At 59.6% G+C, this 21,745-nt stretch overlaps 1 protein-coding gene across 2 annotated transcripts; it reads right to left on the reverse strand.

Moving 5' to 3' along the window:
* Positions 1-4,158: 4,158 nt before the first annotated feature.
* On the reverse strand, positions 4,159-19,874 carry SLC45A1 (solute carrier family 45 member 1). 2 transcript variants are annotated; one of them, XM_081085227.1, is made up of 9 exons: positions 19,610-19,874; positions 17,028-17,448; positions 15,446-15,538; positions 14,824-15,048; positions 13,698-14,476; positions 10,615-10,768; positions 8,852-9,028; positions 7,391-7,596; positions 4,159-4,806 (listed from the first exon to the last, which is right to left on the reverse strand). In XM_081085227.1, the coding sequence occupies exons 2-9, from the start codon at positions 17,422-17,424 to the stop codon at positions 4,540-4,542; spliced, it is 2,298 nt and encodes a 765-aa protein (XP_080941353.1). In that variant the 5' UTR covers positions 17,425-17,448; positions 19,610-19,874; the 3' UTR covers positions 4,159-4,539. The 2 variants fall into 2 exon arrangements, with proteins under 2 accessions (XP_080941353.1, XP_080941354.1); XM_081085228.1 differs by having other exon boundaries at positions 15,487-15,538; positions 19,610-19,737.
* Positions 19,875-21,745: the final 1,871 nt, after the last annotated feature.

Consider the following 21,745-nt stretch of genomic DNA (forward strand, 5'->3'; position numbering starts at 1 on the left):
TGATCTTATTGCAAGAAAATATTATGAACAACCATATGCCAACAAATTCGACAACCTGGTGAAATGAAAAAAAATCCTAGAAACATACAATCTTCCAAAACTCAAATCAGGAAGAATCAGAAAATCTGAATAGGCCGATAACTAATGAAGTTGAAGCAGTAATCAAAATACTCCCAGCAAAAAAAAAGTCCTGGACCAGATGGCTTAACAGGTGAGTTTTACCAAACATTCAAAGAAGAACTAACACCCATCCTCCCAAACTATTAGAAAAAAATTCAAGAGACTTCCAAGCTCTTTTTATAAGGCCAACATTATCCTAATTCCAAAACCAGATAAAAGACACTACAAAGAAAAAATTACAGGCCAAAATCCCTGATGAACTTAGATGCTAAAATACTCAACAAAATATTAGCAAATTGGGTCCAACAATGTATTTTTTTAAAAGATTATATACTATGACCAACAGGGATTTATTATTCTGGGTATACAAGACTGATAGAATATTTACAAATCAAATATACATCACATGAGCAAAATGAAGGATAAAAATCACACGGTCATATCAACAGACACAGAAAAGGCATTGACACAACCCCCCACCCATGTATGATAAAGGCTACCAGCAAAGTGGGAACAGAGGGACCATACCTCAACATGATAAAGGCCATATATGACAGACCTACAGCCAACATCATACTCAATGGGCAAAAACTAAAAGCATTTCCCTTAAGATCAGGAACAGGACAGGAATATCTGCTTTCAAGAAGAAAAAAACCAAAGGCATTCAAATTGGGAAGGAGGAAGTAAAACTCATTATTAGCAGATGGCATATTGTGCATAGAAAACCCTAAAGACTCCACCAAAAATCTGCTGTATTTAATGAATGAATTTGGCAAAATAGTAAGATACAAAATTAACACCCAGAAAACAATGGCATTTTTATACACCAATAGTAAACTCCCAAAGAGAAACTAACTTAAAAATCCCATTTACCATTGCAACAACAAAATAATAATATACTTAGGAATAAACTTAACCAAGGAGGTAAAAGACCTGTACTCAGAAAACTAGAACATTGAAAAAAGAAATAGAGGATTCAATGCAATCCTTATTAAAATACTAATGGCATCATTCACAGATCTACAACAAATATTCCAAAAATTTATATGGAACCAAAAAAGACCCCAAATAACCTTAGCAATCTTGAGAAAGAACAACAAAGTTATAAGGATCACAATACTGGATATCAAACTATACTACAAAGCCACTGTCATCCAAACAGCCTGGTACTGGCACAAGAACAGGCATATAAACCAAATAGCCCATGACAGAGACCCCAGAAATTGACCCACACCATTATGGTCAATATTTGACAAAGGAGGCAAGAGCCTACAATGGAGTAAAGATCTCTTCAATAAATGGTGTTAGGAAGGTACATGCAAAAAAAAAAAAGAAAGAAAAACCAGACCACCAACTTACACCATATACAAGAATAAACTCAACATGGGTAAGACTTAAATGTAAGTTGTGAAACCATAGAAATCCTAGAAGGAAACATAAGCAGTAAAATCTCAGACATCTCACATAGCAGTATTTTTACCAATTCATCTAGGGCAGTGGTTGGCAAACTGCGGCCCCTTGAGTGTGGCTCTTCCACAAAATACCATGTGCGGGCACGCACGTACAGTGCGATTGAAACTTCGTGGCCACACTCAAGGGACCAAAGAGCCACATGTGGCTCGCGAGCCGCGGTTTGCCGACCACGGATCTAGGGCAAGAGAAACAAAAAAAAATAAATGAGACTACATCAAACTAAAAAGCTGCCCAGTAAAAGACACCACCCACAAAATGAAAAGGGAGCCCACTGCATGGGAGAGCATATTCACCAGCGACACATCTGATAAGGGCTTAATTTCTAAAATATATAAAGAACTCACACAACTCAACACCAGGAAGACACACAATCCAATTTAAAAAATGGTCAAAGGACATGAATAGACACTTATCTAAAAAGGACACATAGATGGCCAATAGACATATGAAAAAATGCTTAACGTCACTAATCATCGGAGATGCAAATTAAAACTACAATGAGATATCCCTTCACACCTGCCGGAGTGGCTACCATCAACACAACAAACAAGTGCTGGCGAGGATGTGGAGATAAGGGGAACACTAGTTCACTGCTGGTGGGAATGCAGACTGGTCCAGCCACTGTGGAAAACAGTATGGCATTTCCTCAAAAAATTAAAAATGGAATTGCCATTTGATCCAGCAATCCCACTTCTGGGAATATATCCTAAGAAACCAGAAACACCAATCAGAAAGAATATATGCACCCCTATATTCACAACAGCCTTATTTACAGCTAGAGGCCCGGTGCACGGATTCATGCACCAGTAGGGTTCCTCAGCATGGCCTGCGGGGATCGAGCTGAAATCGGCAGTCCAACGCCACCTGCTGCTCCCGCTCACCCTGGCCCCAGTCCCAGCCCCATTGTGCCTGCTGTGGGCTCATGCCCAGTCCAGATCGGGAGAGGCTCACGATGCCACAGTGGCACTCACCAGCCATGAGCCCTGAATCTGGCGCCCATCCTGAGGGGGTGTGGGGGGACAAGATGTGATCAGCCCTCCGGGCAGGTGGTGGGATGCCATTGCCGGTCCAGGATCCAGATCCAGATCCATCCCACTGATGTTTGTGCCAGTTGTTGGGAGCCACCTGGTGGCCACTTTTATATCATTTCTTGTGGAGCATCTAGGGCGGGAAGCAGCCCCGGTGCCTGAAGCCGACTTCCAGGAGGCGGGCAGCGCTGTTGGGAAAGTGCTGGTGGCACCAGTCAGTTGGTCCCTGGCCCATTCTTCGGAGATTGGACCTGCAGGACTACTGAGGGAGTGAGTGGCTGCCACCAGGCCAGGATGGGTCGGTCAGCTGAGCGACACTCCCACTGTGGGAGCGCATTGACCACCAGGGGGCAGCTCCTGCATTGAGCATCTGCCCCCTGGTGGTCAGTGTGCATCATAGCAACCAGTCGACTGGTCGTTCGGTTGCTTAGGCTTTTATATATAGAGACTAGAGGCCCAATGCACGAAATTCGTGCAAGGGTCTCGGCCCTTGCAGCCCTGGCTTCATCCGGAAGGTCATCCGGATGGTCATCGTGACAGTCGTTCTGCTGTTTGGTCTAATTAGCATATTAGCTCTTTATTATATAGGATAGCTAAGATCTGGAAAAAGTGCCCATCAATAGATGAGAGGATAAAAAAGCTGTGGCAATGGAATACTATGCAGCTGCAAAAGAAAAAGCTCTTACCCTTTGGAACAGAATGGTTGGACCTGGACAGTGTTACGCTGAGTGAAATAAGCCAGTCAGAGAAAGACAAGTATCACATCATCTCACTCATATGTGGAATCTAATGAACCAAATAAACTGATGAACAAAATTGGTCCAGAGGCATGGATGCATGGATCAGACTGACAGATCTCAGAGGGGAGGGGGGTGCGGGAACTGAACCAAAGAACTTATATGCAGACTAGTGGCCTGGTGCACGAAATTCATGCATGGGGGGGTGTCCCTCAGCCCGGCCTGCACCCTCTCCAATCTGGGATCCCTTGGGGGATGTCTGACTACCGGGGGATGTCCCTGTAGGATCAGGCCTAAACTGGCAGGTGGACATCCCTTTCACAATCTGGGACCGCTGGCTCCTAACCGCTCACCTGCCTGCCTGCCCGATTGCCCCTAACCACTCTGCCTGCCAGCCTGCTCACCCCCAATAGCCCTCCCCAGCTGGCCTGATCATCCCCAAATGCCCTTTCCTGCTGGCCTCATGGCCCCCAAATGCCCTCCTCTGCCGGCCTCATGGCCCCCAATTGCCCTCCCCAGCCAGAGGCCCTCCACAGCTGGGCATGGAATGCTTGCCTCGTTGCCAGGGTGACGACACAAGCATTCCACCCTGGCTGCTCTGTGCCCCTGCCCAGAGGCTTTCTGTGGCCAGGGTGGAACACTTGCCTCGTCACCGTGGCGATGAAGCAAGCATTCTGTCAGGCCACTCACACTGCCTGCTCTCAGGGGTGGCCCCCCAGGACTGGGGGACTCCAGTGGGGCTGAGAGGGCTGGGTGCCACCATCTTGTGGCTATGGACACTGCCATCTTTGTGGCGGAGTGATGGTCAATTTGCATATTCTCGCTTTATTAGATAGGATATGCATAACCCATGGGCACAGACAGAAGTGAGGGAAGACCTGGGGTGGGGCCAGGGCTGGGTAGAGGAGGCAAAGGGTAGGAAAATGGGGGGCATCTGTAATACTCTCAACAATAAAAACAAATCCTTACATCTGCTCCCCAGATGGGCGTGGAAAGTGGCCCCATCCCCAGGTGGCCTCTCACTCCTCCTTGGAGAGCCACACGAGAAACCACAGGCTTTGCTGCTGCTGTTTATTGTTTTATCACATATTTACATTCCAACAGGAGACCTGTCCATCACTGCCAAGGCCCTTTGGCTCCCACTGGCTCCAGACACCTTGGCACAAGCTGGGGCTCGGGCATCACACGTTCAGCAGGAGGGGCTGGTGCTCCTCATTGGCGGCCGCGCTGGGCGGGATCTCGTAGACGACACACAGGGAGGAGTAGAGGCAACCCAGGAAGGACACCAGGCTAGAGAAGTACATCACCCCATTGGCGCTGCCCACAGCCGAGGTCAGGGGCCCCAGCACCAGCGAGACCAGGATCTGGGCCAGGAAGTACTGGCAGCTGAGCAGCGAGATGTCCACGCCCATGCCACGCCGCGTGCCGTCCGCGCTGGACCCTGCAAACTGACGGGAGGAGGGGGCGTCAGCGGCGGGGCCAGGGACCCGTGTCCCCTGCAGCCCATGCTGGACCCTGCAAACTGACCCGGGGGGGGGGCGCGTCAGCGGTGGGGCCAGGGACCCACGTCCATGCTGGACCCTGCAAACTGACCTGGGGGGGGCACACCAGCGGCGGGGCCAGGGACCCACGTCCCTGCAGGCCCAGCAGCCCCGCGCCCACGCACAGCGGGCTCACATTTCCCAGCGCCAGCGTGCACAGGGAGTTCAGCCAAGAGTTCAATAATATTTGTGCTCAGAGAGAAGACGGCGATGAAAAGAACCCATGACGGACGGGGCGGGAGGGCCGCCTCCTCACGGGGAGGGTGGCACTTCCCCGCCGGGCCCTCTGGTCCTTTCTCCTCCCTCTCCCCGAGAGGAAGCAGCCCGCCCGCCACGGGGCGCTGTGTCTGACACACTGCTGCTCGCTGCCATGCCTGTCGCACACCCTGTCAGCCCACAGCAGGGGCGCCTTTGGGCGGGTTCCCGAGGCTCTTGTGCCTCCAGCCTGGTCACATCATCTCCCTCCCCACCCACCGCACCACGTGGGCATGTGGTGGGCACAGTGATGGGCATGGAGGTGGGCACAGTGATGGGCATGGAGGTGGGCACAGTGATAGGCATGGTGGTGGGCACAGTGATGGGCATGGAGGTGGGCATGGTGGTGGGCACGGTGGTGGGCACGGTGATGAGCATGGAGGTGGGCATGGTGTTGGGCATGGAGGTGGGCATGGTGTTGGGCACAGTGATGGGCATGGTGTTGGGCACGGTGTTGGGCATGGTGGTGGGCACGGTGTTGGGCATGGTGGTGGGCATGGCGGTGGGCACAGTGATGGGCACAGTGATGGGCACGTGTCTGTGAGCAGGGCTGCAGGGTGACGTGGCAGGAGGTGGTGTGGGTCCCAGCACAAGCCACCCCCACCCAGAGCCACCGCTGCAGCAGGCGGGTGCCGCCCCCACATGCCGCTGCGTGCACTGCCTGGATGCCGGCACGGCCTGGCCCTGTGCCCGGACAGAGGTGGCACCTCTGGGACGCTGCCACGCCCCTCCCTGGGGAAGGCGGCGTCCTCGTGGGCACCGCAAGGGGCTCGGGGAACGGGCACGCGGTGACCATATACGGCGTCAGGGCCGCGGGAGGCCCCCGAGGTGGGGAGGCCGCACCTGAGCCCCCGGCCTCCCGCCCGAGGGAGACAGTGCGAGCGGCCACCGCGGCCTCGCCTTCCGGGCGGCTCTGCCCAAAGCCGGCTGGGGGGCCTGAGGCCCGGGGGTCCCCTCCTGGGGCAGGCAGCCCTCACCCAGACCCGGCACATCCACTCAGCCCCGCGCCGGGCTCAGGGCGGCGGGGAAGTGACGGGGACGGAGGCGGGACAGCACCGGGAGCGGGCCCTCGGGTGCTGCTGGCACGGGCCCTGCAGCGCCGGCGGGAGGTGCGGGGTGCACACGGCTCACGCCTGTGGCCACAGCCTCAGGCCGCCCAAGGGCCCGCCTGCTGCCGGCAGAGGGGAGGGGGGAGGGGCTGCCCGGGCGGACCGGACCTGGCCGCCGAATTCACCGGGACCCCAAACCCTGAAGACAAGTCAGGAAGCCTCCGGCCTGGACCTGGTGGGGGGGGGTGGCCGGGGGAGGGGGGGGGAGACAGAGGCCCGAACCACGGGGGGTGCGAGACGCTCCACCCTCAAGGTGACCTTCACGCACGTCTTTCAAATCTCAACGTTTCCGCCCAAACCCAGGCTGGGAGCTCGCCTCGGCCGCAGCGTGAAGCCCCCACTCCCGCCGCCGCGAGGGTGGCCCTGCGGCACCACCGAGCGGGGCCGCCACCCCACCCGCGTGGCCCGCACCCGCAGCAGCTGAGTCCACAGCGAGGGCAGCAGGGCTGGCTCCCGGGCCGGGGTGGCCAGCGGGTTGGGGGTCTTTGGACTGTGGTGCTGGTCGCACGACTGGTGAATGGGGGGGGGGGGGGGCAGGTTACAGCGTGGTGACTGTCATTTATTCATTGTGGGGATTTTCCTTACGGACAGCTGTCAGCCCCCTCCGCCCGCCCTGCGCTCGCGGGTGGACTGCGGGCGACGCTTCTCGGGGAGGCGGTGAAAGGGGAGCCCGGACTTTCCCATAAAGAGGGCGCTGCTCCCACCTGGTGGGCACGGGGTCCTGCTCTGGGCCCTGAAAGTTCCGCTGTTCTGCTCAGTGTGGATTTGGGGCACCGGTTCTTGTTTGTAGAAACACGGCGTGGGCACAGCGCTGATCTTGACGGCTGGGTTTTTGTGCCCAAGGTGAGCGCCTCGCCCGCCTCACCCGGCCCGGTGCCCACAGGTGACCCTGAAGCCTGGCGGGGACACTGGGGGACCTCCCCTTCCAGCCTCCCAGCTCCCCCCTGCCCATAACGCCCCTGCTGTCCCCGCCTGATGTTTGAAGGGGGCCCTGTATTTCCCTGTGCACCAGCCTCAGACTGCAGGGGGGGCTGCTTCCGGGGGAGGCTCTCCGAGCCGCCGGGGGGGGGGGGGGGGGGCGGGGGGCAGAGGCCGGAGCCGGAGCCAGAGCCGGAGCGGGCGCCTACCTCCCGGCTGTGGTAGTAGTCACACAGCAGCGAGTAGGGCAGCGTGCACAGCGTGGAGAACAGGATCCCGTAGGTCACGCACAGGGACAGGACCACGTAGAGGTTCCGGGACAGGGTGGCCAGCCCGGTCCCCAGGCCGAAGGCCAGGTAGGCCACGAAGTAGAGCGTGCGGATGCTGAGGCGCTCCTCCAGCTTCTCCAGGATCGCTGCGGGCGACAGCGGGTGAGGCTCGTGTCCCGCCTCCCGCCCACCCTGAGGCTGGCGGGGCGTGAGCACGCGTGGCAGGCAGCCTGCCCGGACCAGGCGGCGAGGGACCCCGGACGGCTTCGTGGGGCCAGACCGATGGCAGGTCCTGAGCTGCCACGACAGGTTGTTGAATGAAAGGAGACGGCTCTGGGATGGCCTGCCCGTCGTCATAAAGACACACACCTGCCTTCAATTCGTGTACTCCAACCGCCGACCCATGGCCATCGGACCCAAGGCCATCAGACCCAAGGCCATCAGATCCAAAGCCATCGGACCCAAGGCCATTGGACCCAAAGCCATCGGACCCAAGGCCATCGGACCCAAGGCCATTGGAACCAAGGCCATTGGACCCAAGGCCACCAGACCCAAGGCCATCAGATCCAAAGCCATCGGACCCAAGGCCATCAGATCCAAAGCCATTGGACCCAAGGCCATCAGATCCAAAGCCATCGGACCCAAGGCCATCGGACCCAAGGCCATTGGACCCAAAGCCATCAGACCCAAGGCCATTGGAACCAAGGCCATCGGACCCAAGGCCATCAGATCCAAGGCCATCGGACCCAAGGCCATCAGACCCAAGGCCATCGGACCCAAGGCCATCAGACCCAAGGCCATCAGATCCAAAGCCATCGGACCCAAGGCCATTGGAACCAAGGCCATCGGACCCAAGGCCACCAGACCCAAGGCCATCAGACCCAAAGCCATCAGACCCAAGGCCATCGGACCCAAGGCCATCGGACCCAAGGCCATTGGACCCAAAGCCATTGGACCCAAGGCCATCGGACCCAAGGCCATCAGATCCAAAGCCATCGGACCCAAGGCCATCAGACCCAAGGCCATCGGACCCAAGGCCATCAGATCCAAAGCCATCGGACCCAAGGCCATCAGACCCAAGGCCATTGGACCCAAGGCCATCGGACCCAAGGCCATCGGATCCAAAGCCATCGGACCCAAGGCCATCGGACCCAAGGCCATAGGAACCAAGGCCATCGGACCCAAGGCCATCGGAACCAAGGCCATCGGACCCAAGACCATCGGACCCAAGGTCATCGGACCCAAGGCCATCGGACCCAAGGCCATTGGACCCAAGGCCATCAGACCCAAGGCCATCGGACCCAAGGCCATTGGACCCAAGGCCATCGGACCCAAGGCCATCGGACCCAAGGCCATCGGACCTCCCGCGAAGGGCCACCCCGGTGTCCACCCAGCACGCACCTGAGTAGAAGGCGGCGCTGAAGGCGTAGATGCACATCCCCCAGCAGCCCATGGTGACGCCGCTGTTGTACCTCCGATACTCCTCCGACGTGCGCGGGGCCTTGGGGTCCCCCTGAAACACCACCTCGCCCATGAAGTCCGTGTAGAAGAGCAGCATCCCCTCGAAGGACAGCCAGCCTGGGCGGGGGTGGGGGGGGGGGTGGTGTGTGACTGTGACCCACGGCACAGACGTGGACAAGGCCCCTGTCGCCAACAGCGGGTTTGCCTGATTCTCAAGGAAACGCACGGACTCAAGACTTAAAGGAGGCACCACCTCTCCTCACACTGAGACCTCCTTCTCTCCCACCCACCTGCCCTCCCTCCCTCCTGCCCTCCCTCCCGCCCTCCCTCCCTCCTGCCCTCCCTCCCGCCCTCCCTCCCTCCCGCCCTCCCTCCCTCCTGCCCTCCCTCCCTCCCTCCCGCCCTCCCGCCCTCCCTCCTAGAAGGTCACTCTGATTGGCACCCACAGCGCGGGGCCTGGCTTCCTCAGATGCTCCGGCAGCCCCACTGCGCGCACTGCGGGAGGACATGCACATGGGCTTTGCCGGAGGAACGCGAATGCCAGGCCTGTGTGCGCGAGGCCAGCCCTGGACGTATGTGGGCACGTGTGGGTGTCCGTCTCTCTGTGTGTGGATGTCTGTCTCTGTGTGTGGGTGTCTGTTCTGTGTGTGGGTGTCCATGTGTCTGTGTGTGGGTGTCTGTGTGTGGATGGATGTGTGTCTGTGTGTAGATGTCCATGTGTTTGTATGTGGATGTCTGAGTGTGTGTGTGTGTGTGTCTGTGTGTGGGTGTCCATGTGTCTGTGTGTCTGTGTGTGGGTGTCCATGTGTCTGTGTGTCTGTGTGTGGATGTCCATGTGTCTGTGTGTCTGTGTGTGGATGTCCGTGTGTCTGTGTGTCTGTGTGTGGTTGTCCGTGTGTCTCTGTGTGTGTGTCTGTGTGTGGATGTCCATGTGTCTGTGTGTCTGTGTGTGGTGGTCCGTGTGTCTCTGTGTGTGTGTCTGTGTGTGGATGTCCGTGTGTCTGGGTGTCTGTGGGGGATGTCCGTGTGTCTCTGTGTGTGTGTCTGTGTGCGGATGTCCATGTGTCTGTGTGTCTGTGTGTGGATGTCCATGTGTCTGTGTGTCTGTGTGTGGATGTCCATGTGTCTCTGTGTGGGTGTCCATGTGTCCGTGTGTCTGTGTGTCTGTGTGTGGATGTCCATGTGTCCGTGTGTCTGTGTGTGGATGTCCGTGTGTCTGTGTGTCTGTGTGTGGTTGTCCGTGTGTCTCTGTGTGTGTGTCTGTGTGTGGATGTCCGTGTGTCTGGGTGTCTGTGGGGGATGTCCGTGTGTCTCTGTGTGTGTGCCTGTATGTGGATGTCTGTGTGTCTGTGTGTCTGGGTGTCGATGTCCATGTGTCTGTCCCAGCTCGAGGTGAGGCCCACCAGCCTCACAGGTGCGACAGTGACATGTCACTTAACCGTGAGCCGCTTGAAGATCTGGGAATGAGGTTTGGGCTGCGGAGACCCAGGGTCCCTCTGGGCTGCACACCCGGGTTAGCCCGTGGCTGCCGACGGTGGCATCTCTCTGGCTTTCCCGGGAGGAGCCCGCCGGGCAGTCCCACGCCACGTCTGCCCCGTGGTATCCGGGAGCTAAGTGAGCACGGGGGTCCTGGAAGGCATCCCTGGGCCCCCACGCAGCGTGACCCCCGCCGGGGCGTGGAGGGGGCCGTGCCCCGAGCTCACCCAGGAAGTGGTTGACGCACAGGCTGCGCAGCGCCCAGGGCATGTGGCAGATGGTGGCGCAGAGGTGCCGCATGGACAGAGGCGGCCCCGCCGGCTCGCTGGGGCCCGGCAGCTCGCTCTCGTACTTCACGCCGTTCAGCAGGATGTTCGCCACCTGGAAAGGGAGCCCACGGGCCTCATCAGAGCCTCCAGCCGCCCGCGGAGCAGACGCAGGCGTGGCTGGGGGTCGTCTCCCCACGGGGTGAACGAGGAGGGGTTTCAGGTCCTCTCTTCCGAGACGTGGAGCCGCAGAGCATGGAGCTGCGTTTCGGGGGGCCGCACCTGGGCCCAGGAGGCAGCACCTCCCGCAGGGAGGACGTCAGTACCTTCCCCAAAAGGGGAAACACACTCGAAATGAACAAAACCCGGGCAGTTGCAGCACAGGCTCCAGGAAGGCCTCTCGCCCACCAGGGCAGTGACGGCGAACCTTCTGAGCTCGGCATGTCAGCATTTTGAAAAACCCGAACTTAACTCCGGTGCCGTGTCACATGTAGAAATTTTTTGATCTTTGCAACCATAGTAAAACAAAGACTTACATTTTTGATATTTATTTTATATATTTAAATGCCGTTTAACAAAGAAAAATCAACCAAAAAAAATGAGTTCTCGTGTCACCTCTGACACGCGTGTCATAGGTTCGCCATCACTGCACTAGAGGGTGTGAGAGACGGACCCCGGGCGACGGGGCACCTCCCTCTGGATGGCGGGGGGGTGCGGGGGGGGGGGGCGGAGGCGGAGGGGGGGACTCCTCTCTGCACGGCGGTTCGGGGGCCAAGTGTCGCTGCGAACAGACACACCTGGGCCCTGGCGAGGGCTGTGTGTCCCCAGACGCCCCACTGGCCACGGAGTGGACACGCTGAGTGGGGCGAGACTAGTGAGGAGGCCGCCGCCCACCGGCTGCCTGGCTGCTGTCAGACACCACCCGGCCAGGTGCGCTGAGCAGCAGGTGTCCCTGAGCAGAGAGGAGCCGCTGCTCTGGCTCCACGGCTGTGGGGGGGGGGGGGGGGGACGGGAGGGGCCTGTGCTGGGTCAGCACCAGGGATGGGATCCGGGAGGAGCAGAAAGAGGAAGGAAGTAGCCCAGGCGCTGGTTCAAGGTCAGCCCCGCCCCCGAGGAAGGAAGACGGCAGCCACGCCCACCTGCAGCCCCACCTTGGGGGGGGGGGGTGTTTAGCTCAGGAGTTTTACTTTCTTCTAAGGACTGATTCATAAACCCCACTATGTCGAGAATGAACATTTTAAAAAGGATGAAAAGGAGGCTGCCAGCCATACAGGAAGTTTAGTTCGGATTCTCAACAGACAGCCGAGGTCTGGAAGCCAGTTTGAGTTTTGGGGAGGGGACAGGGGACAGGGGGCAGGGGACAGGAGGGCCCGGCTGAGCAGAGGCCTGATGGCCGCTGTGGCCTCGGGGCGGGCGAGGGGAGCAACGCCCGGCCCCTCAAGGCAGGGTGTCTCTGCTGTGACAGCACCAACGGGCTTCCTAACCCTCCAGCGATTTTCCGTTCTTCCGACCCTTCCCAGATCCGGCTCCCGTGGCGCGGGCAGCGCCTGGCAATGCCCTCCCAGGAGACGAGACAATGACGAGGTGATGAGAGAGGCCCTGGGCCACAGAGCACCAGAGAAGGAGCCGGGAAGCAGTCCCGCTGGGGATTTCACAGCAGCCCTGGCCGCTGGGCTGGGGGTGGGGTGGGGGTGGGGGATGGGGGGGTAGCGGTCGGGGGTGTCCATGCCTGGAGGGGTTGCCCGTCGGGGCACGTGCCAGAGTTCCTGGCTCGATCTCCAGTAGAGGGCGTGCAGGAGGCAGCCGATCATTGTTTCACTCTCACATCGATGTTTCTCTCTCTCTCCCTCTCCCTTCCTCTCTCTCTAAAAATCAATAAACAATTGAGGGGGGGGAATGTCACAATGAAGAGAACATGAAAAGCCACCTCCACGTGTCTCCATCTAACCTCCTGTGAAACCAGGGGTCTCCCAGGCCCGGAGAGGGGAGGCCTGGCTGAGGACCCGGCTCCCCTCTCATTGAAGTCCCCCCGGGGGTGGCCCGAGGGCAGGGGCCCCAGGCCTCCTGTGTGGACTCAGGAGGAGAGAACAGCCCCTTTCGTTGCCAGTGGCCTCTTCGCGATCGGACGCTGACAGCTGCTCAAATCCCACAAACCAGCGTGCAGCCTGTCAGCCCATCCCTCCGACACCACATACGATGCCAACAGCCTTCCGGAAGGTTCCCCGCCTGCACGGACGCTGCCGCTCACTGCCCTTTCGCATCCGGAGGTGTGACAGCCTCTGGGTGGTCAGCTAAGGTCAGACACCGGCACGAGGAGGGCCGGAGGCCGGAGGCCCAGCAGCGTCCACCAGTTCCCCCTGCGTTTGTCTTTCAGGAACGTGGGCACCAGATCCCGCGGCCGGCGCGGCGGGCGTTCCTGGGAAACGGCCGACACCGGACACGCACACAGCGCGGGAGGCGCCGCCGGGAGAGCCGCCCTTTAGCTGCGGCGGCCGGTGCGTGAAGCACCTCCGCCCTGGTGGGTGCTCCCGGCTCACCTGGCCCAGATGTCTCTCGACACATCATCCTCGGCCCAAATTATCCACTTAAAACTCAGCCTGTCTATTGGGCCAGACCAGTGGGCGGCAAACTCATCAGTCAACAGAGCCAAATAACAACAGGACAACGACTGAAATTTCTTTTGAGAGCCAAATTTTTTAAACTTAAACTATATAGGTAGGTACATTGTTATTAACTTAATTAGGGTGCTCCCAAGGCTTAGGAAGAGCCACACTCAAGGGGCCAAAGAGCCGCATGTGGCTCGCGAGCCGCAGTTTGCCGACCACAGGGCCAGACATTTAGTTAACTCACCCCTAATGCCTGGCCAGCCCAGGCCAGATGACTTCGCGGGCCTTCTGTGGCCCCCGGGCCAGGTGCTCCCCACCTCTGGCTCGGCCCGCCAGATGGCCGGGAATTTCTCTCCAGATCGGCAATCCCTCCTGTCATCTCACTGACGAGGACCACGCGCGCACGGCGCCCTCTGACCCCAGCCCCCCTGCTTTTACCTGTTGGCTGAAGGTCACGTTCCTTCTCTTGCTGGTGTCGGGACCACCTCCTCCGGCCGCGTCCGGGAGGGCCAAGGTCTGGGGTCTCTTCAGGATCCCGGCTGATCGCGGCTTGGAGGTGTCCAGGGAGCCCACCCTCAGGACGTCCGCGTCACAGCCGGTGGTCAGGGCCACCTCCCGCCGCTGCCCGAGGCCGCTGTCCTGGCCGAGGCTGCGGTCCTGGCGGTAGAAGGCGTCGGGGGCCCGGGGGAAACTGACGCTGAGGGCTGGCCGCGGGGCGCCGCCCGGGATGGCCAGGTAGCCGCCCGGGGTGGCCAGGTAGCTGTCGTGGCCGCCCGTGAAGCAGTCAATGAGGACGCTGTCGATGTGGGAGGTGGCAAAGGACGAGGCGAAGGCGCTGAGCCCGGTCGGGGAGCTGTCCCTGCTGAGGAAGCTGCCGTACTTGGGCGTGAGGGGGCTGAGCGGGGAGATGGGGCTGGAGAAGCTGGCATACGGGCCGTTGTCCGGGTGACCGGGCACGGAGCCTCCGGTGCCCTCCTGGCCCAGGACGGGCGGGGAGGGCGGCAGCGGGAGGCTGGGGCTCTTCATGGGGGGCCTCTTCTCGCCCGGGGGCCGCAGGGGCCTCTCGGGGATGCTGAGCAGCGTCAGGGCGGTGGTGACGCTCAGGATGACGGCCGTGAAGAGGAAGATGACCCGCAGCTGCCCGCCCAGGGCTTGCCCGAAGCCGGTCCTGTCCCAGTGGATGCCCCCGACCACGTACCCGAAGCCGCCGCCAAGCCCTGGGGGAGGGGGGGCGGGAGGGAAGCTCGGCTCTCACCCCAGGCGCTAAATCCCTCCCAGGACCCGGGGTGTCCTCCTCCCAGCGACACCCCAACAAAAGTGAGCATGAGAATGGGGTTCCCAGGGACTGGGTGGAGCATAACTGCAAAAATAACAAGAATCGACCACATAGAGCAGTGTCCATCGTATCAGCTCGGGCCACTGCGGAGACCTGGCGTTTGAGACACGCATTTCCGGCCACGTCCGTGCTCACGCGTGGATTCGAACTGCAGCCGTGTTTAGACCAGGGCATGCGGGGGGGGGGGGGGCACCTGGGCGCACGGGGGCGGCACGGGAGCGGACGCACCTGCCAGGAGCGCGTGGATGCTCAGGCCGCGGTCCTGGTCGGCGGGGCCGCACACGTCCATCATGTAGGCGTGGCTGGGGCTATCGGCCGAGTCGGCGCTGAAGTCCATCAGCACCACCCCGCACACGGTGAGCAGGAGGCCCCAGCGGTGGTCGCCCGCCGAGTCGGCCAGCGCCGCGCCCAGGTCCCGGCCGTTGAGCAGCAGCGAGAGGCCGAGCAGCGCCCCTGCGGACAGAGAGACGGTCACCGCGGGAAGCGCGGACCGGCCCCGCGACGGACATCCGGGCTCTTCAGGGCCCAAGAATTCCGTTCTAGTCACGTTCCAAGCAGAGCCCCGGCCAAGCCACCTGCAGACTCACCCATTTTTGCTTTTGTTTTAACTTGGGTCGGGGTTCTATGGTCGAGTGGAGCAGGAATGACATGAACTTAACTCGTTAAAAATAAACACGTAACCAAAGCCATCTGTTCTCAGAGGCCGCGGGCCAGGCGGGGGGCCCGGCCGCGGGCCAGTGGGGTTATCTGGCTACGGGCTTCCGTCAGCACCCCTAGGTTTTCCTACGAGAAGCACTGAGGCCTCTTTTCTTTTCTTTCTTTTTTTAGTTTCAATCCCCGAACAACAGACCTATGGCCAGGACAAGAATGAAAGGGCGCCTCCGTCCAAACCTTGAGGTACATCGGTCACTCCAAGCACCCAGGAGCGGCTGCAGAAGGAATCCTGGAACAGAACGGGCGGTGGTCATGCTGGGGTCCCCGCGGCTCAGGGCCCCACAGACACAGCCTCCTCCCGTTCCCACGGCTCAGGGCCCCACGGACACAGCCTCCACACATTCCCGTGGCTCAGAGGCCCACGGACACAGCCTCTGACCGTTCCCGCGGCTCAGGGCCCCACGGACACAGTCTCTGAACGTTCCCGCGGCTCAGGGCACCACGGACACAGTCTCTGAACGTTCCCGCGGCTCAGGGCCCCATGGACACAGCCTCCGCCCGTTCCCGCGGCTCAGGGCACCACGGACACAGTCTCTGAACGTTCCCGCGGCTCAGGGCCCCATGGACACAGCCTCTGACCGTTCCCGCGGCTCAGGGCCCCATGGACACAGTCTCTGACCGTTCCCGCGGCTCAGGGCCCACGGACACAGCCTCCACACATTCCCGTGGCTCAGGGCCCCACGGACACAGCCTCCGCCCGTTCCCGCGGCTCAGGGCCCACGGACACAGCCTCCACACGTTCCCGCGGCTCAGGGCCCCATGGACACAGCCTCTGACCGTTCCCGCGGCTCAGGGCCCACGGACACAGCCTCCACACGTTCCCGCGGCTCAGGGCCCCACGGACACAGCCTCCACACATTCCCGTGGCTCAGGGCCCCACAGACACAGCCTCTGAATGTTCCCGACACGCCTGCGCTCCCGACACGCCTGCGCTCGCACGTCCCCAGGGTCTCAGACGTGGGGAGTCAGCGATAAATCGCTGCGCTAGAGACAAAAGACAAATAGACCCTCGGAACCACTCTGCTCCCCTCATTCCTCGTAAGGCCCTTGTAAGTCACTAAGCAGCCATGACTTGGGAATTCAGGCATTTCCAGGCCCTCCCACACCCAACCCATGTCTAGTGTTCGGCGTGGACTCTCTGGTGTTAGCTCGGCACCAGATGGCACTGGTCTGTGGGGGATGGAAACCCTCTTCTCTAAGCTGGTTTATTTTTTTTATTTTGTTATTTAAAAAATATTACTCTCTCTCATCATTGATGTTTCTGTCTCTCTCTTTGCCTCTTCCTCTCTGAAATAATATATATGTATATATAATTATTTAAATATATTTTTATTGATTTCAGAGAGGAAGGGAGAGGGAGAGGGAGAAACATCAGTGATAAGAGAGAGTCATTGATTGGCTGCCTCCTGCACACCCCACACTGGGGATCCAGCCCACAACCCGGGCATGTGTCCTGACAGGGAATCGAACCGGGACCTCTTGATCCCTAGGTCAACGCTCAACCACTGAGCCACACCGACCGGGTTATAAGCTGGTTTAGACAAAGTTTCCTAAAATCCGGGGGCCGGCCGGCCATGCGTGGGCTTCCTACGGCCCCAGACTGATGCGTGGACTTAGCTCTTGCTCCTCCCTTGTCCCCTAGGGACCCACGAGCTGCTTCCACGGAGGCTCCAGGGGCACCGGGAGGTTTTGGGGGCACCGTGGGGCAGCGGGCTCACCGAGGATGGGGCTGATGAACCACACCAGGCTGTAGAGCTGGTCCGGGAGGCCCATCTGCAGGAGCACGGGGGTCACATAGGCCGTCTCCATGGCGTAGCTGAACTCGATGCCAAAGAGAATGCAGCCGTTGAAGAACAGCTCCCGGAAGGACCTCTGGGGGTGCAGGTCCCCGAAGTCCACCAGCTCGATGGGACACGGGGTGTTGGGGGGCGGGGGCGGGGAGGGGCGAATGCACTTCCTCCTCCTGGGGTGTCGTTTGAAGTTGTTGGCCCGGTGGCTGATGTGCCGGGTGGCAGACCCCACGTAGCCCGAGATCGGGGACCTCCAGAAGTCCTGGGGTGCCGCAGCGGGGAAGAGGGCCTCTCCCGGAGGGGGGCTGCTCGCGGCGGGGATCATCGCGAGGGGGGCCGCTGGCAGTTCCTGTGGGGAAAGCCCATTCGGAGGCCAGCGGTTACTTACCCGCCTCCAGCTTTCCCGGGGGCTCCCCTCCGCTACCCCGACTGCACCCACTTGCCCTTTCCATTTGGGGAAAGTTGAGTTCACAGTGGGGAACGCTTGGAGTCCATCCATCCACATAGCCACCCACTCTTCCTCTAGCCCACCCATCTGCCCATCCCCTCTCAGACAAACATACAAATAAGCATACATTCACCCATCCCTCCTCCTTCCCATCATCCACCCACCCTCCCTCCCTCCCACCCCCTCACTCACCCATGCAACCTTCCATCCATCCTCCCATCCTCATATGCGCCTACCCATCCTCTAGTCCAGCGGTTGCCAACCGGTGGCCACAGACCACTGGTGGTCCATGAGGTCTGAAAGGTTGACAACCACTGCTCTAATCTACTCGTCTACCCTTCTAAACATCCACCCGTCCGTCCGTCTGTCCATTCATTCATCTACCCATTCATCCTTCCGGCCATCTTTCCACCCACCTTCCCACCCACCCACGCTCCCATGCAGCCGAGTATGGAGTACGCAGGCACTGGCTGCAGAGATAAAAGAGACATCGTTCTTGCCCACGAGTTGGGGGGAAGAGGGGAGGAAAGGCCTTCTAAACAGGAACCACCCAGGTAAGCAGCGCAGGTGCAACATGTGGGCCTGATGGTGGTGCGGGGAGAGAGGAGCCATCAGGCAGGGGTTAGCTGATCACCAAGGCCCTGAAGACCTGCTAAGAGATGGATGCCATCCCCAGAGGACAGGGATGGACTCAGTCGGCTCTCACCTCCATAAGTGGCTTATCTTGTGGCCTCAGACATCCATGCTCTTCTCTACAACAGGAACAGGTGCACCCAAGAACTATGTGCACAAACCGTCCTTCGTGACGAATATAATTCATATGTGACCATCACGTCAGGTTTTAGAATTTGTTAAAGTTCACCCCACTGTCTGAGTTCCCCTGGTCTAGCTCAGGCCCTTGTACATCCTACATAATAAAAGCCTAATATGCTAAGTGTCCGGTTGACCAGTCGGCCATTCAGCCAATCAAAGTGTAATATACTAATGATATGCTGAGTCTGCTCAGCCGCTTGCTATGCCATGCACTGACTACCACCAGTCGACCAGTCGCTATGATGTGCACTGGCCACCAGGGGGGCAGATGCTCTGACTGGTAGATTAGCTTGCTGCTGGGGTCTGGCCGATTAGGACTGAACGGGACAGGCCAGACACACTCTGGAGCCCTTCCACAGTCCGTCCCCGGCCCCAATCCTGCACCGTGGGGTCCCTCGGCCTGGCCTGCGCCCTCTCACAATCCAGGACCCCTCAGGGGATGTCAGAGAGCTTGTTTTGGCCGATCCCACAGGCCAGGCGGAGGGACCCCACTGGTGCACGAATCGATTAATAAAGATACACCGTGCCCATGCAATGTGAGTGCTCAAAGCGACCCTCCTATAAGCCAACTCCTTTCCTCCTGTCTTTCTCTTCTAAAGGGAACCAGTCTTCCTGCCACGGGGTCACCCAGGGCCGCACGCCTTCCACACTCTTCCTCCCACCAACTCTCAAGGTTAATGCCTCGTGGACTTGAGGCAGGAATTTAACAATCTGATGACTGAGCGGTGGCCCCTACGTGTGGCCAGTTGACCCGAGGAGCCCTGCTTCCGTGGGCACCTGCCTCTACTCCCTGCGAAGCTGGAAGACAAACCCTGCAGCGCCCGGAGCATCGAGGAGTGACTTAGCGTCCAGGACGGGGCCTCGGGAGGGAACCAGCTGCTAGCAGCCTCCTCCTGCCCTGACCCTCCGCAAAGGCAGACGCGGGGCTGTGGTAACCTGACCGAGGCTGGAAGGTGCCACCCAGGCCCCTGCGGCGGGCCCGGCCTGGCGGGGAGTGCACCGCGGAGGACACCTGCCCAGGTGACTCAGGAACAGGCCTCCCGCCCGCGCTCCCTCCTCGCGGGAAGCGATGCGTGTCCCCACCTGCTCCCTCCTGCGCCAGAGGCGGCGGCGGGGCCTCCGTTCACAGGTCCAGCGACTGGACATCCAGGAACAAAGGTCGCAGCTCGGATCACCCCGGGGCCTACCCGCCTGCCTCCCGCACAACCCGCCGCCGGAAGCGCGCAGAGGCCCGGGGGGAGGGTGGTACCTGCGCGTCCAGCCGGGAGGCATCCCTCCTGGAGGCCGGGCCCGCCCGCCCGCCCGCAGCTCAGTCCGGGTCGGGGTACAGCCGGCAGCCCCAGGCCCACCGCAGCCGCTGCAGCATCACCCGGGGGCGGGGCCGTGACGTCACGGCTGCATCCTCGCCGCCGCCGCCGCCGCCGCCGGGGCTGGTACCCGCAGAGCATCCTTAAAGCGGCACCGCCGGCCGGAGGCGCTGGACCCCGAGCTCGGCCCCCACCCGCTCCGGGCGCACCCCTCCCCCACCCACACACACCTTTCAAGGCCCCCCAAAACAGGCGCTATGGCTTCCGGGGGGCGGGGGGCGGGCCGGAGGCACTTATACCACGGCAAGCCCTTCTCTACTAAAAAAATAGTAAAAGTGTATTTTATGACTGTGTGGTTTATAGATGAAATATCGATTCTATACGTTAAAACATTTTCCCCTGGTCTTGGAGGTCTCGATTTTTCCTTCTGATTTCGAAAGCAATGAACTGGTTTTGTGGATCCCTAACCGCACTGTGGGCCCTGGGCACGGCCGCGTCAGGAGGGCCAGGTGGCCCTGCCTAGAATATTCTACCACAGCCACTGATTCGCTTCACAGGTGCGTCAGGGCCACTGGGCGAGTCGCTATTCGGGGGACTGGGGTGTGGGTGATGAGAAACCAGACAAAAGTTCCCGCCCCTGGGGCCTGACACCCGAGAGAGGAAGAGACACATTAAAGAGCCAGTGTGGCTCAGTGGTTGGAGCTTCCTGATCAGGGGCACACATCTGCCTGCGGGATCAATCCCCGTCTGGGTCTGGGTGCCTGTGGGAAGCAACCAGTTGATCTCTCTCTCACATCAATGTTTCTCTCTCTCTCTCTCTCATTGGTGTTTCTCTCTCTCTCTCTCTCTCTCTCTCTCTCTCTCTCACACACACACACACACACATCGATGTTTCTATCTCTCTCTCTCCCCTTCCCCTCCACTCTCTCTTTAAGAAAAAAAAAATCAATGGAAAAATATCCTTGGATGAGGGTTAACAAAATAATAATAATAAATAAAAAGACAAATTCCATCAATAAGTGAGATGCCGGAAGATAGCAGCTCCCCGGAGAAGGTGCTCAGCAGCGTGGGGCTGGACGCGGTGTCGCCGCGGTTTTTGTAAAATAGGGCTGTTGGTGAGTCCTCACCTGGAAGGTGACATCTGAAGAAAGAGCTGGAGGAGGTGAGGGGCTAGCCATGCTGACACCTGGGACGGTCATGCCAGGCAGTGGGAGGAGCAGGTGCAAAGGCCCTGGGGTAGAGGTGAGGTGGGCTGAGTGGAAGACACACAAGCGATTAGACACCCTGCCATGAGTTACACCCCAGAAAGTGCTCCGAGGGAGGCATGGGCGCTGTGAGGGTTTTAATGGGATGTGCCTTGTTGGGAGGGGCAGGCGTTCCTTGAGGACAAGAGAGTTGAGAGGAGGCAGGCCGTTCTCAGGTAGGGGCTGAGCCTGGGCAGAGCGCTGGCAGCAGGAGGGGCTGGTGAGCGCAGGGGCCGGTGAGTGGGGGTGGGCTGGGGGCAGACTGGGCCCAGCCTACAGGCCTGGGGAGCTGCTGTCATTTTGTAAGAACACGATGAAGCTTAGAAATGGTCTATGCGGGAGAGCCGGTGATGTTCGTTAAACCCATATTTTGCAAAGATCATGCAGCTGAGGGTAGGAAATGGCTTGGAGGGGCAGGAGGACCAGGTGGGTGCACCACGCAGGCGCTTGGGGACTGGCCCAGGTGGGAGAGGATGGGGGTGAGGGTGGGGGGACAGAGGTGGTGAACTGGTTAGGCATTCAGGAGGTAATACCAACAGGACTTGGCGAGAGGTTGACGGTGGGGGGTGTGGGAAGGAGGGAGGGAGGTGCCAACAATGGCGAGCTTGAGCACCTGGGTGAAGGGAGGCGGCTCATTGGGAGGAGAGCAGGTTGGGGGGGGGGGGCGGTGAGAGTCATAGGTGGCTTTGGGGCAGGGCCTGGGGGAGATCAGAGACGGTTCTTTGCAAATCACCACCCAGGGGCGGGGCGTGGAGGCGCCAGGTGCAGCCTCGAGGGCGCAGCCGCTCCTGGCCAGGTGGGGAGAGTGAGCCACCAGAGGACTGGTTCTATCTT

This window comes from Myotis nattereri, assembly GCF_964212035.1.
Source record: "Myotis nattereri genome assembly, chromosome: 3".
Taxonomy (NCBI): Eukaryota; Metazoa; Chordata; class Mammalia; order Chiroptera; family Vespertilionidae; genus Myotis; species Myotis nattereri.